Genomic DNA, 16,069 nt, shown 5'->3' on the forward strand with positions numbered 1-16,069 from the left:
TGTGTTTCGTGTCGTTATTTGAGGATTAGAATTTGGGTAAACTTTATATTCTCCCGTGAAGTGTTAGTATAGTGGATTCTTGTGAAGTCTTCGATTCATGAAAATTTAATTCTTCTGACATTTTACTATTGCTTTTAGACAAATGAATTAAAGTAACTGATGAGCAAGTTTGGCTGCTTTTCTATTCGTTTATTTAAGACCACGCCATTTAAATCACTTTGTTGCTGTTATAAGTTATTTTCTCATGGACTGCACCCTTTGTAAAAAGTGTTTGTAAATCACTCTGCCTTGTTCTTTTGCTTATTTAGATATATTTTCAGAACAGTATGGTCATACTTTATAACCTGTAAAGTGTATAGTAAAGTCTTAACAAAACCCACATATAAACATTAAAAGGGACTGGCAGAAGAACACAATTTTTATTTTCTTTTGTAAATAGCCTTGTGAATGTATAAAGTGATTCAGTTTGTTTCATTTCAGTTGGGTCTTTGTCTTCTGAGGATCATGATTTTGACCCCACTGCTGAGATGTTGGTCCATGACTATGATGATGAAAGAACTCTTGAAGAAGAGGAAATGATGGATGAGGGTAAAAACTTCAGTTCTGAAATTGAAGACTTAGAAAAGGTAAAGGATTTACTCTAGTATTTTAATACAAACTGGTAGTAAAGACTTTGAAATTCTATTATAAATTATTTCACAGTCTACCTGAAATAAAAATAGTATCAGTATCTTTTTTTTTTTTTGACCTAACCTTTACTGAATGTCATCAGTTTTCTCATTATTTTGGAGAATAGCCTAATAAGTACATTTTCATTTAATTTTTCAAAATATAAATTATTTCACAGTCTACCTGAAATAAAAATAGAATCAGTATCTTTTTTTTTTTTGACCTAACCTTTACTGAATGTTACCAGTTTTCTCATTATTTTGGAGAATAGCCTAATAAGTACATTTTCATTTAATTTTTCAAAATTATTATATATTTGTTAACTTAATTTTTAAGCTCATACTAGCACAGTGAAGTAGGTACATCTAGTTATCTTATACATGAGAATATTGAGGTATAGAGAACTGAATCTAAACTGAAACACTAAACTCAGTTCTTAATCCTAGCCCAGCCCTCTTTCCATAGCACACTATTCTGCTGAGAGTCGAACTTGAGTTTAACTAAGTACTGTAGTAGATACAAGGAGAAGTCTTTTTCTTCAAATAACTTATAATTTGGTAGAATACTGTGAGAAAATTGAAAAAAGTTTTACTATTTTTTAAATGTAAGTTAGTTATATCCCATCCCCTTCCCCTGAGTCATCTTTTAAAGAGTTGGCAGGAGTGAGTATAGTTTATAACTTTTTTTTTTTTTTTTCCTGACCAGTAAGGGGATCGCAACCCTAGGCATGGTGTTGTCTGCACCACGCTCAGCCAGTGAGCGCACTGGCCATCCCTATATAGGATCCGAACCCGCGGCCTTGGTGCTACCAGCGCCGCACTCTCCTGAGTGAGCCATGGGGCCGGCCCAATTTATAACTTTTTAAACCCAAAGTCAATATAAAGTTAAATGAACTGTGTTTTAAACATGCATGTATACCAGGACTATAGAGAGACGCCTCCATAGGGGTCACCTTGAAAAACTATAGGATTATGCTCTGTACATTAACCTTATTTGAAGATTTCAAATCAGCCTATAATAACAAAAGCTTTCAGGAATAATATTGAATAATACTAATCCTCTGAATTCTCATTCCTCTTTTTGTTGCAGAAGGCAAAGCACATTTTTATATAATCTTCTCTGCTTACTATCTTTGAGAGACAGGGGTGGGTATTACTGTATTTTTTCCTTCATATTAATACACAGGGAAACAGAAGGCAGATTCTTCAGGGCCTAGACCCCAGGCTTGCTCCAATAGACCTGAAATTTTCTAAACATGTTCATTCATTTGACCAATTAATTCAACACAGTTGCAGTTAGACTTATTCACTTAAAATAAACATCTCCTATGAAAGCTAAACAGATCTGGGAATATAAAACTAAAATTGTTATTAAATACTCAAGTGACAGAAGAAGGAAAGTCTTTTGCCTGTTGCTCATTTCAGGGGTGATGATAAAATGTTGCCTGTTGCTGAGAAAAGATGCCCAAGAGTCTTGAGCTCTGCCTTGGCTTTATTCAAGCAGTTCCTTCCTACCTCTTATGAGTGAGTAGCCTAGAATAATTGAGAATTACAATCCAACTAACATTATCACAAAGCCAAGGATTGTGTTAGGTCCTGGGATTGCAAAAATGAGCAATTTGACAATATCTCTGAACTCTAGGAGTTTATAGTCTAGTTAATGCAAGGTGACAAATGGCAGCAAAGATTTTTAGTATGATATACAGTTGGCCCTCCATATCCATAGGTTCTGCATCCATGGATTCAACCAACCATAGATCAAAAATATTCGGGAAAAAAAATTGCATCTGCTCTGAACATATACGACTTTTTTTTTTTTTGTCACTATTCCCTAACACATACAGTATAACAACTATTTACATAGCATTTACATTGTGTTAGGTCTAGGGCCATACATTGTGTTAGGTATTGTAAGTAATATACAGATGATGTAGAGTATACAGGAAGATGTGCATAGGTTACACTCACATGCAAATATTATACCGTTTTATATCAGGGACTTGAGCATCTGTGGTTTTTGATATCCGCTGGAAGTCATGGAACCCAGTCCCCCACAGATATTGAGGGACGACAGTACTAAGAAATATGGAAGAGGTAGACAGTAAGAGCTATGGGAGAAAGGGTATATATATTTAGTAAAAGATGCTTAGCCTGGTGTGGAAGTTCAGGGAAGGCGTCTTAGAGTAGACCATACTTCTCTTCTGTAGTTTTAAGTCAGAACTCTGTTGTGGGTGTGTTCTGTGGGCGTGGGACGAAAGTACCAGGTGTTCTCATAGCACCTTCCTTGATAAAGTGTTTTGTTACACAACAGCAGTCTAGTTACAAAATTATATGAGAAAACGTTTGATAAAAATGTGTCAGATTGCATTTTATCCATATAAATAGTCATTTGTTAGTAAAATAGTAAGAACTAGATTTTGTTTGCTGTGTTAACTTCGTTACCACTTGAGTGTGGGTAATCTGGAAGAGATTTTTATGGGCTGGTAATATTTTATTTTTCAGATTTGTAGGTTTTTTCCTCCCAGAGATTGTTATGATAGCTGAGTTTAGTGAGTTAAAAGGAAAAAAGATTAAAAAAAAAATGGTCAAGAGCAAAGAGTTACTAAATTAGCTATTCACAGAAATACCTAGTCCCTATTCCTATGATTTTCATTTTGTTTAGTAAACTCTGGTAATTAAATCTTTGCTTTGTAATATCTATCACTGAGTTTGTAGATCCAGAAAAATGATAGACCCTTAAATATTTCTTCTCTGTACTTGGACAGTTTTGCTTCTTAGCATTTTATCACACTCTTGGAATTGGGACAGAAAAATATGGGTGATCTTTAAACAAATTCTACAGAAGACCCAAGAGTTTTGTCTCCAACCAGAAGGCTAAGCCTTCTCTCATTGAGCGATGGACAAGAGGAGCTACTTCTAAGAGTGACTGACCCCTTCCTCTGATCTGTGGCTCTTATCTGTAGTAAAGCGTAACTGTGTAGATGTAGTCGCTATTCTTTATCGATGTTAATGAAGCATGAAAATGAATAAAAGACACAGTACATAGAGTTATAAATATAAAAATTAAGGGTCATTAAATCTCTAGAAGAAATTTTAAGTTATGTTTTGAATATTTTCATGTAATTTAAAGTAATGTGTTCTATTAATCTTTTATTATTGGAATAGCGACTTAGGTATTAGTACATGTTAATAGTCCTAGGGACTTGATGTTAATGTTCATTTTCAAAAATTATAAGTAAACTTTTATGCTCATAGTAAATAAACTTGGATGTTTGCTGACTGTAAATATAGTGTGTGTTTTCATGCTTACAGATTTTTAGTACATCATATGTTACGGAAAATGAGTACAAAGTCAGTTTTTTTATAGTAGCTCTTTGGTGAGTATACAGTGTAGATTAAGTGACTAGATTTTAGTTATTAAACATTCTAAAATAAGGTTTATATCATGTCTTTATATATTTTAATTTATTCATATTACTTTCTGAGAACTTTTAACAGTCCCAGATTTAGAGGTAGAACTTTTTAATAAGTTACTATCATTCCATTTTTTAATATACAGATTTCCCACCTGATGTTCATTGTGAGAAGATTCCAAAAATTTAGAAAAGCGTAAATACATGAGAAAGTAAAAAATCACCTTTTCTACCACTTAGACTTTAGTACAGGTCCTTCCTTTTTTTTTTTAAGCATTTAAAAAAATTATATGTATGTTGTTTTGCAACCCATACTTTAAAGTATCAGACCGGTGTTATTTTAGTTACTAAAATTTATCTGCACCTCACTTAGACAATCTCATTTCACCCATCCAGCAGTGCTATCAGGTGTGTCAGATGAGTATTGGCTTTATTTCCTTGGCTCACAGGCCTTGTTGACTATAAGATATACCACTGATTTAGAAATAGCATAGCTGTGGGTGGGGATGAACATTACTATGTGAAATTTCTTCATTGGTTATGGGATGGATCCTGATTTCTAATGTGTGGAGGTGTGCATCATAGGATCAAGGAAATGACGGTATTTTACTGTTACAGATGAGGAAGTGGAAGTGAGAGGGGGTAGGTGATTTGCCCAAGGTAAGGGTTAGCAATTAGTGGATTCTCTGCTCCTAAATCTTGTACTCTTCCTTATATAAAAAGCATTCAGCTTACAAAACAGTTTATTTATAAAGGGTACTAGACTCAACTTTGTGCCTTAAAATTTAAATAGGTTCAACAAAATACCCAAGAGAAAGACAGAAGAGAAAAATCCTTATACCTGGAATAAGGTGGTGGATCAAACTTCTAATCTACCCACCACAGATCCTTAGAGACTTTGAGATTTACTAATTCAATCTTGAAAAAATTGTTCCTAAGCTTCAAAGGAATGAGTGCTTTATTAATAGTCTCTAATAGAAAGCTCGTTTGTGAAGTGCTTCAGAGACTGGATTCACCTTTTCCAGGTTTGCTTGAAAAATTTAGTACAGATACTTTGTGTTTCAGCACCAACCCACCAGCCACCAGTGTCATGTCTTGAACTTATTAATGAGGTATCCACTAAGATGGCCACCTTCTCCCTCAACAAATGAACATGCTCATGTCTTTATGGAGAAAGTAGGGGTTTTCATGAGTGTCTAGCTGGAGCCTCCTATTTCTTCCACAGATACAAACTTTGCCTTTATATTCATTCCCTCCTGTCCCAGAAGTAGCGGTCATACTTCCTTCTTTCCCTCCTGTCCCAAAAGTAGCTCCCATATCCCAGGCTAACCCCTAGATTCCCTCCCCCCTGCCCTAGTTAATTCTTTTTTAAAAAAAAATTTAACATAGCATCCTACTCACACATTTCTCATATTTGGAAGAAATTCTCTTTTGACCCTGTGTTGCCCTCAGTCATTCTTTTGTAGACAGCTTTCACGGATGTATATGCCTTTTCTCCCCTCACAGTCCTTAGTTTGGCATTTTCCACCCCACTGTATGGTCACCAATAATTTCTGATTGCCAAATACAAAGAATTCTTGTCTGTCTTTATCTTGTTTGATTTCTCTTTAGTAGTTGACCCAAGTGACAAGTGACTATCCCTGGTTTCTCTACACTTCCTTAACTTATATAATCCTTCCTTCTCCTAGTTCTGCTTCTCTACAGTGTCCCCCTTGGTCTTATTTATGGGCTTTCCCTTCTTTGCCCACATTTTAAATGATGGTGTTCTCCAGGGTTTTAGCTTTTGTCTTCTCATATGCCTTTTCTGGGTGATCTCACCAAACCCACTGCTTCAGCTTTCACCTTCAGCTCATTATTAATTACCATCCCACCACAGAGCTTGTTTTGTGTTTCTGTCTCGTGACGGTGCTATAGCTGTCTAACTTCTCAGGCCAGAAATCCAGCAGTCCATTTAGACTCCTATGTTACTTTCATTCCCTCTGTCAGGTAAGTAAGAAACACTCTTTTCCCTAAATTTTGCTCAAATAATTCTCTTCCTCAGTTCAGGCTCTCATTTTTCTACTTCCTCTAGAACGTTGTTTCCGAAATGCAAATCATGTTTAAGATTTTTTAGATATATACCCCATTGCCTGTAGGGTAATATGTGTGAAAGTTTTTCTAATAAAGCATAGATCTCTCTCTTTTCTCCCTACCTTCTCTGTGGGTGAGCTCATCAACTCCTGTGGCTTTAAATATCATCTAGATGCTAATGAATGCCAGATTTATATCTTTAGCCCAGCCTGATTCTCTGAGCTGCACGCTCCTGGCCAACTTGACTTTTCTACTTGGATGTTTCACAGTCCTTTCAAATGTAACTGGTGTCCTCTACAGAACTCTTAATTTTTTTTCCTTCAAAAGCCTTTCCTACCTTTAGTCTTTTCTATCACAGTAAAAGTTATTACCATCTAAGCAGTTGTTCAAATAGAAATCTGGGGAGTTGTCCTTCCCTCTCCTTTTCACTTCTACATCCAGTAACCCGTTTGATTCCACTGCACAATATATCTCTTCTATTCACTTCTCCATGTCTGTATCACTACCCTGACCCAGCATGAGGCTCCTTAAGTGGTCTCCCTGCTTCTCTTGTATCTTTCCACCCGCAACACCCACTTTTATAGTTCTCCTTTTTATAATTCTCCAGTGGTTTCTCATTGCCCTGAGAATAAAGTCTGCATTCCTTTCCCTGGCTGTGAGGCCCTTTGAGATCTATCCCTGCCTCTTTTTCCATTATCTTCTTGAGCCACTCTTCATTCTGCTCACTGAGCTTTGGCCACTTGGCTTAGTGGGAAACCACCTAAAGTCTTCAAGTGTGTCATTTCTTTTGACTGGGATGTTCATGGGACTGGCCACTTCTCAGACTTTGGGTCTCAGCTGAAGATCATTGACTTTCTTTCCTTGCTACCCTGTGGAAGTAGACTCCCAATGTTACTCTGTATCTCAGGGCCCTAATTGTTTCCTTTGCACTCCTCATAATTGACAGTTATTGCCAGTACCCTCTCCCCTTCTGCTCCTCCCAACTGTAAGCTGTAGAAGGGAAAGGCCTGTGTTTCACACCAGCACCTGGCACAGTGGCCTCCTGGTGCACCGTCAGTGCTCAGTCAGTGTTAGTGGTGATGGTCCATGCACCCCTGGGTCACAGCCCTCATCTGTCAAAAGCCTCTTTGTCTTTCAAGACTTAGCTCAATCTTTGCCCTCTGTGTACCTCCCTACCCCATACCGTTATTCCGAGGGCATAGTTCTTCCCTACTTTGTACTCACAAGTTCATAGCACTAATTCCAGAATTGAGTACTGCCCCCATCACATTATAATTGTTAACTTAGTTTATCTTACTAAGACTGAATTCCTTGAGAGGAGTGATTTTTCTGTAAATTTCATTTGTATATCCGTAGCCAGTAGACCTCAGCAAAGTACCTAGAACCCAGGAAATGATGGGAGGGTGGACTATAGTGCATAGTAAGTGAAAATTGCCATCTCCCCAGCTGAAGGAGGGGGTCTGAAACTGTGAGGTTTTGGAGAAATATTACTGGCAGGTGTTGGGCAAAGGCTGTAACCCAGTCACCTTTTATGTTATAACCAATATGAGCCAAAGGAAATGGGCTACATGATCTGTGCAAGGAGCAAGAATAGGGCTTTGGAAAGACTCTAAACCTGATTCTGGTCACCTTCGAGGGATTCTTTTGTTTGGGAGAAGAATGATTAATGGAGGTTCACCATGGTGTGGGTGAACTTCTGTCTGTCTGTCCTGACCATCCAACTTAATTTGTCCTGACTCCATGCTCCCAAAGCAATTTTTTATTGATTTTAGTCCCAAGTTGAAAGGATTTCATGAGTGACATGATTATTATGGTCATTAAAAAGGTGTATGTCTCCTACTGCAAATTTATAATTTTTTATAAATTATAAATTTTTTATAAATCATCATATACCTTATTCTAAGTTTATTTAGCACGATCTGTTTCAGTTAGGCACAGTGAAATGTGTAAGTTCCATACTTGCAAAGGTGAAGGTGAGATTTTGGGGAAACCTCAGAGCCTGTGTGCCTTGTGGGTCCTTGTGGATGGCCAGCTGGTTCTCTAGGACCAACACTGGCTCTTCTCAGTTCACATTGTGGTCAGTGGTGGATACATTTTGCACACTCTGCTTTAGCATTTTCGTGCTGTTTGTTTCATTAGTTACGTATTTTGTCTTAAGAGGAAAACTAAACCAATAAACAAGCTTTAAAAATAAATCTCTTGGGCTGGCCCGTGGCTCACTCGGGAGAGTGTGGTGCTGATAACACCAAGGCCACGGGTTCGGATCCCATATAGGGATGGCCGGTTTGCTCACTAGCTGAGCGTGGTGTTGACAACACCAAGCCAAGGGTTGAGATCCCCTTACCGGTCATCTTTAAAAAAAAATAAATAAATAAATCTCTTAATCGATGGACACAAACATCTTAAAAATATTTAACAAATCAACTAGTTCATGAATAGTATATTGTTTTGAAGTTATATGAATGATTATAAATAGTTCTATATACTTTAGTAGTTAAAATATATTTTAAAAGGAATTGTAGCACTTACTTACAGATAGGTTAGTTGGGGTTGGGGGGAACAGTGACTGGGTGTCACTATGTGGCTTGGCATAGGAATTCATAACACTGCAACACTGGAGCCAGAGCACGAAATTTAATCAAAGCAGTGCAGTGAATAAGAACTTGGGGGACTGGGATTCCAACCAAGAACTAAGCCTCAGTTTCCTTACCTGTAAGATGGTAACAATAATACAGTCTTCATCAGATGGCTATTAAAAAAAACTGGTATAAAATTTCAGGTATAGTAATAAGAATATAAAAGGATAATTGTGCTTTGAGTGTTAATATATAAATATTGCTAGTTGTAGTAAATGTTCAGTAAATGTTAATTTCCTATCAGGTATCTTCTACTTAACATGAAGAATAAACCAAATGGCCAACTTAATGGCAGGGAAACAAGCTGTAAATTACATGACATTATCGATTGATTAATTGGAAATGTTTTCAAGACAAATCTCTATACTAATATGAAAGCTAAAATAAGGTCTGCACTAAAGCAAATATTTGTGGATTTTTTTAAAAAGTAAAATAATGCTGGAAAATAAAACCTAAGGTGGTGTTATGCTTTTGTTAATACAGTGCATTAATTATAGCTCTAGGTATATAGTCCTGTCTTTTGATACAAAAGGAAAAACTAAAACTTGGCTTTGACTGGTACTGCTGTTTTGATAATGTGTTTTATGAGCTTAAGAGCATCACAGTTTTCTTGCAGTTCAGTATTATGACATCTACCGAGTTCATATTTGTGCCCTGGTTTGAATAGGAAGGAAACATGCCTCTAGAAGATTTACTGGCGTTCTATGGCTATGAACCTACAATTCCAGCAGTTGCCAGTTCCAGTGCAAATAGCTCTCCAAGTGAACTTGCAGATGAACTACCAGATATGACACTAGACAAAGTAAGTACCAGCATTTAGAAGAAAAATTCAGGATCCATTACCATTGACTGTTTTTGTTAGTGTTTCCCTTCATTGTAAGCATTTTACAATTCTGAAATGTAAACTTCTTGTTGACTCATTGCTCTTATTATTTTGGTGACTGATTTAAACTTTGGCTTTGATCACACTATTTTAAGAATAGTAGTAGCTTCATAATACTTTGCATGCCTGAGTATCTTCTCATAATTTTTTCATCTTTTCTGTATAGACACATTGTATCTAAACTTAGATTTTTGCCGCCTGAGTATCTTCTCATAATTTTTTCATCTTTTCTGTATAGACACATTGTATCTAAACTTAGATTTTTGCCTTAACCTCTTTTGATCATGTAAACACATGAATGCATTGATTAATAAATGCATTGATTAATAAATCCCCCAGAAGCCTTCAAACCAAGCTGGCTTAGGCCTGGAGTGGTTGGAGAGAAGGTCTCTTTTCTTGGCTCTGGGAGTGACAGCAGCCATAGCAGCCAAGGCCACGGTGATACATTTCTAACATAGGCTGGTAGTGGGGAAGCTTAGTAGCTGCTGAGGAAAATTTCACACAACCACGGTCTTTGCTAACAGATCCCTGGGAAGCTTTTCTGGCCTTTCAGATCTCAGACAGGGAGAGGAATCCACATCTTGGAACCTCTTCCTGTGAGTTATGTTCTTCCCACTTTTCATTCAAATGTGATATTCATGTACCACAGACCCTAATGAGCTTAGTCATTCAGCAAATATTTATTGAGTTTACCAAGCACAAGGATGACTATATACTTATATAAAAATTAACTCAAACTTGCTTCTTTTAAAATTATGTCACTAGTCAGAACTGTTCATTAGTCAGACTTTGCACTTTAAAAATTGTTGGAAGGGGCCGGCCCGGTGGCGCACTGCTGCAGTGCGCCGCTTGGGAGCGCGGTGGCGCTCCCGCCGAGGGTTCAGATCCCACATACAGACCAGTTCCCGCTCACTGGCTGAGCGAGGTGCGGGCGCGACACCGAGGGTTGCGATCCGTTGCCGGACACGAAAAAAGACAGAAAGGAAAAAAAAAAAAAAAATTGTTGGAAGAGTGGACTTTGGAGGCAATTTTTTTTTTGTTTGTTTATTTTATTTGTAAATAGTGAGTATAATTGTTAACCACTTAGAAGTCAGATTATTTTTGTTGTAAATTCACTAAAAATTAGCCTGCAGCTTCAGATAAACTCTCTGCACACCCACAAATTAGGTGATTGTTGTTATAAGTATATAAAAAATGCACTTATTGTTGTTTAGTAGTATATTATTAAATATTATATATAATTAAATATTAAATGTTATGAAATATTTATGTATATGAAGTAAATTATAGGAGAACTTCACATTTACTTCTCTCAAAACCAGGGGTGTTTCAACTAGTTCTTAATTGTGTCATGTGTTACAAAAGGACATTTTCTTAATTGATGAAAGATAATCATTTCATTTCTAACTCTAGCACTGCCTTCCTGTTCTTCCAGGAGGAAATAGCAAAAGACCTGTTGTCGGGTGATGATGAGGAAACTCAGTCTTCTGCGGATGATCTGACACCATCTGTGACTTCCCATGAAACTTCTGATTTCTTCCCAAGGCCTTTACGATGTAAGAAACCCAATTATACTGATTAATAGTACCATTAATACTTGAGTACAGTGAGTATAGCTTGAGTACATTTTATTGTGTTCAGAAGTTTATGTCAGAATATTTTAAGTGTTTTACATAGTTGAGATAAAATTATATCTGATCAAGATTATAACCTTTTTATTGGGATAGAGTTGAACTAATATGCTGTTTAAACATTGAAACATTCATTTAGTTTTGTGAAGCTGTTTTCTTTCCCAAGACTCATCTGTTGCTATGGTAACAGTCTTAGATCAGCCATGAAATTTTATAGACATTTTTGGGTTTCTGTTAAAAGGCCGTTGGTCTCCTAATTTTGAAACATTGTTAGTTTCAAAAAGCATTTTTATTTTAAGTGATTCATTTAATTCTTTTTGTTTTTTCTTTAGTTCTTGGTGTTGTCCCTTAATGTTTATCAGTAATATTAAAAAGGTTTTGGACTGAAATAATTTCTTATGTGCAATCTCACTTATATTTTTGAGGTATTTTTATGGTGGAAGAATTAAGTTCAAATACAATTCACGTGTGTGTGCAGAAACAATTTTAATGGACTTAATGTGCTGGTCTTTGTATCTCCTTCTGGATTAGTGTAATCAGAACTCCAGTGCTAAAGATGACCATAGTGGTTTCTTTTTACTTCCTAAACTATTTAACAGTACACTGTGATAATTAAAATGTGTACATTTTATTAGAGTCTTCAGTGTCTCATTTTGACTAATGGCAGTTGTAAGAATAGTGTAGGAGGTTTAGTATATTTATGCTAATCTCATTTATTCAACACGTTTTTATAAAATATATAACAGGCATTTTCCCAGATGCTGCCAAAATAGGCAGTAAAAACCTTTCTAATTTTCTTCTTTTAAGCAAATACTACATGTGATGGTGATAAGGAATCAGAGGTTGAAGATGTTGAAACAGACAGTGGTAACTCACCTGAAGATTTGAGGAAGGTCAGTTGTGTCACCATCAAAACCTAGTAGACTACTTGTACTAAAGTGGCTTTTAAAAAATTTCTGAAGTGATTTATGATAATTTTGTTGTTGCAAGATAAAGTTTCTTTTGAGTTGTAGAAACTGATTGAGTTGGGACTTTTTTTTCAGTATTTATTTTTAATAAGTTGTTTTCACTTCTACATTTCCCTGTAGGAAATAATGATTGGTTTACAATATCAGGCAGAGATTCCCCCTTATCTTGGAGAGTATGATGGTAATGAGAAAGGTAAGGAAAGCATTTGATTTTGATAATGTTTGGTAGGTCAAGTTACTACTTAATATGTTTATTTAAATATCTGATTATATACCAATCTTGGCAACACAAAGATAGATTTGGGGTCAGGGAAACTTCCAGAGTCAGGATATTTAGGCCTGACCTTCCCCTTACACACAAGAGCTTCTTAGCCATTGTGCTCAGTGTCTGTTAAAATAGTGGAGAGCCTCCTAAGGTGCAGCATCTTGGCCAATACCTGCTTTAATAGAATTTCATCACCTGAGATAATGAGAATGTTAAGGATATAATCCTCTGGAAGGAAAACTCTTGAGGAAAAAAGAAACTAGAAGAAATTCTCCTGCTCCAGTCCTGAAAGAGCAAGAGGTGGAATGTAACGATTCTATTGCTTTTACCGTATGCCACTATTTATGTGTAATCAGTTTTTCCTCACATTTTTTGGTAGATTCCAACTGTAATTGGTTCTGAACTCTAGAGGGGATAAGGTAGTAGGAGATAAAAATACACTATTTATGTGTAATCAGTTTTTCCTCACATTTTTTGATAGATTCCAACTGTAATTGGTTCTGAACTCTAGAGGGGATAAGGTAGTAGGAGATAAAAATACATGTACACCTTCCTAGCTGAACTCAGGAACTAGGTAGATTTGGGATATTTCCATTGGCCTTTGGCCTTTTCCCTAATGAGTTGATTCATCCCTGTGGAGTCACAAGGACAGAAGGAGCACAGCTGACACAACATTTCTCAACAACTTCTTTCTTCCTTTCCTCCATGCCAGGTCATCTCCCATTTAAAGGAGGGGAGGACTGGCTACCCTGGGGTCGTTAGCCTTGGCAGCCACTAGCAACACCATTTTCCTAAACTGCTTTTGAAGCGATGGAAGACAGTTGTCCCAGGGGAAGCAAATAATAGCTGATGGTCTTCAGATGTGCCAGCCTCTTCACCCATCTGCCCAAATGCCACACACACCCTTGGAGCTAAGTACATGCACAGCAGCTATAGGTTCTTAGGTCAGACATATGCAGGCAATATTCTCTCAGTTCTGCAGATTCAGAAGGGAAGGTATACCCTTTGTATCTTTTGAGAGAATAAACCCAAACTATTTTACCTATTTCAGTAGTGACCAAAGAATAAAGCAACTGGATCCAGAAACTTCCTCAAAAGTTGGTTTTATTGCATCATAGGCACACTTTATTTTTAAGTTTCCGGCTAGCTGGGAATGATAATGCCTCCCTCATATATCTCTGAACATAAAAGTCTGTGGTACATAGTGAGCTCTCAATAAATTATTCTTATTAGCTATATTTAGTATTTACTAGACCCTTGAAGAATGGATCATACTTGAAGCACTAGGATAAATACTTGGACCATCTGTATTACTCACTGTGTAAAGTAGAAGCTTTGAGTAAGGTGGTAGAGTGCATTAATAAAATATAAACCTTATTTTAGAGTCATTTCGTTCATTAATATATCAGTCTCTCTAAGAGGTAGTGGAAAGTTTACTTCTCTTACTGTTTTCCCTTCATTCCAATAATCTCCCTAGGGAGGTTCAAATAATCTACTTTCTCCTTTAAGTAAAAATTCTTTTTGGGAGGAAATCTGTAAAGGAAAACATGCCTCTCTTAGGTATGTCATTATTACCAGATATTTTGGGTTTTATTTGTTTTTGTTTGTTTGTTCACAATTTTTAACATCTAGAGACTTCATAGAGCCATTTAGGGAATTCAAAAGAAAATTCCAATGAGGTTATTAGAGAATTTTTTTTGCAGGTTATTTCTACCCCTTTGTTAGAAGAGTATAAGATACCGATATGGGGTTTTATGTTAGACCTCAGTAGACATTGAAAGCCTTCTGATTGGTCAGTAAATTCAGCCACTAAAGAAACTGCTTTCTCTGGGCCCTGAAAACCCTTGGCCGTTAATAAAAGTTAAAGTTTTTGAACTAGTGAAAGACTCTACTTGCCAGACAGTCAAATTATTGGTGTCCTTAAGGTTAGTTACTTGTCCTAGTGTATAGCCTACCAAGGAAGAGAAAGAAAAGTTGGTGTATCTCTTTGAATGTGTTCACTATTTTTAATGTGTTAATGGGATTTTCTTTATCAGTGTATGAAAATGAAGACCAGTTACTTTGGCGTCCTGATGTAGTTTTGGAGAGCAAAGTTAAGGAATATCTTGTTGAGACCTCATTAAGAACTGGATATGAAAAAATAATGGATAAAATTTCTGCAGGAACTCACACAAGGGACAATGAACAGGTATACTTCAACTTCTGTCGAAACAGTAGCCACCTTCAAGTATCTTCCTGATTTCTTACATTTAATTCAAATATTTCTTATGAATGAAAAAATAATGGATAAAATTTCTGCAGGAACTCACACAAGGGACAATGAACAGGTATACTTCAACTTCTGTCAAAACAGTAGCCACCTTCAAGTATCTTCCTGATTTCTTACATTTAATTCAAATATTTCTTATGTGTAAATTGTATATCTCCCTTCCTGATAGATTTTTTTAAATTTGCAAAATACTGGTTTAAAAAATATATATAATCTTGAGACATAGAGGTAACTACCCTATATAGTTTCATGTCTTTTCTTTTGGGTTTTTTCCTATACACATACTACTTTAAATGCCATTTTATATCCTTTTAATCACTTAGTCTTCAATTGCTGTTGGGAATTTTTTAATACCTCATTCTTGATGACGATGTATTCCATTCTATACTTGTAACATCACTTATTTCAGACATTCTCTATGGTTGGACTTTCACGGTAAAGGTATTCTTTGAATTACTCTTGAACTTTATTGAGGAAGTGATTAAGAGGTAATATCTATTAAGAGGGTACAGATTTGATTTAAGAGCATTTGCTAAGTACTTACGTACATGTAGATGTAGCTCTTCTGATCACATGTGGGATGGGGGCTGGGACTATTGCTTATTAAGGGTTGTTTGAATGCTCCTAGTTTTGCCCCTTTTACATCATTTTGCCCTTCTTGTATGCCTTTTTCACTTTGTATCCCCAACCTAAGTGATCCTGACTTGTGTACCCAGAAATAGGTAGACTCAAACTTGAATTCCCAAGTAACATAGAGATGTCATACTAGCTGAACTTCAACATAGTTTAGTCAGCTGTCAAAAAGAAATCCTATTAGATTTTTGCATTGATATTTTTTGTTGTTTATAAATTAACTTTGGAAGAATTCATACCTTTAAAACATTAAACTTCCCACTCCAAGAACATCATCTGACTCTCCATTTACTTGACTTTTTTAATCATTCATATGTTTTTGTTTTTTGGAACATCACATTCATCTTACTAATATAATTTCCCAATATCCTTTGTGTGTGTTTGTGTGTGTATATTTAATGCTATTGTAAATAGGACCTCTGTTATATTTATAATTGTATAATGTTGATATAGAGAAATACCAATTATTTTTTAAATTTTATCTTAAGCTATTTGAAACTTTGATTTTTCAGTTGCTTCTTTTATGTTTTCTAGCGTTCAACAAAGTTATTAATATTATTATTGATTGACAAATCATAATTGTATAAATTTATGGGGTGGTTTTCTAGTTTTAAAGTCATTATTAAATTACAC

The 16,069-nt window shown here is 36.0% G+C and overlaps 1 protein-coding gene across 1 annotated transcript in view; it reads left to right on the top strand.

Moving 5' to 3' along the window:
* The first annotated feature begins 485 nt into the window (after positions 1-485).
* Positions 486-16,069, top strand: part of MIER3 (mesoderm induction early response 1, family member 3) — a 23,945-nt gene continuing 8,361 nt past the window's right edge. Inside the window, exons 1-6 of the mRNA XM_008569242.1 lie at positions 486-626; positions 9,455-9,589; positions 11,106-11,226; positions 12,109-12,194; positions 12,390-12,462; positions 14,571-14,722. Of these exons, the coding sequence (XP_008567464.1) occupies positions 528-626; positions 9,455-9,589; positions 11,106-11,226; positions 12,109-12,194; positions 12,390-12,462; positions 14,571-14,722 (666 nt within the window). The 5' untranslated portion in view covers positions 486-527. The remainder of the gene's footprint in view (positions 627-9,454; positions 9,590-11,105; positions 11,227-12,108; positions 12,195-12,389; positions 12,463-14,570; positions 14,723-16,069) is intronic.

This window comes from Galeopterus variegatus, unplaced genomic scaffold (genome assembly GCF_000696425.1).
Source record: "Galeopterus variegatus unplaced genomic scaffold, G_variegatus-3.0.2 Scaffold483, whole genome shotgun sequence".
NCBI classification, from domain to species: Eukaryota; Metazoa; Chordata; class Mammalia; order Dermoptera; family Cynocephalidae; genus Galeopterus; species Galeopterus variegatus.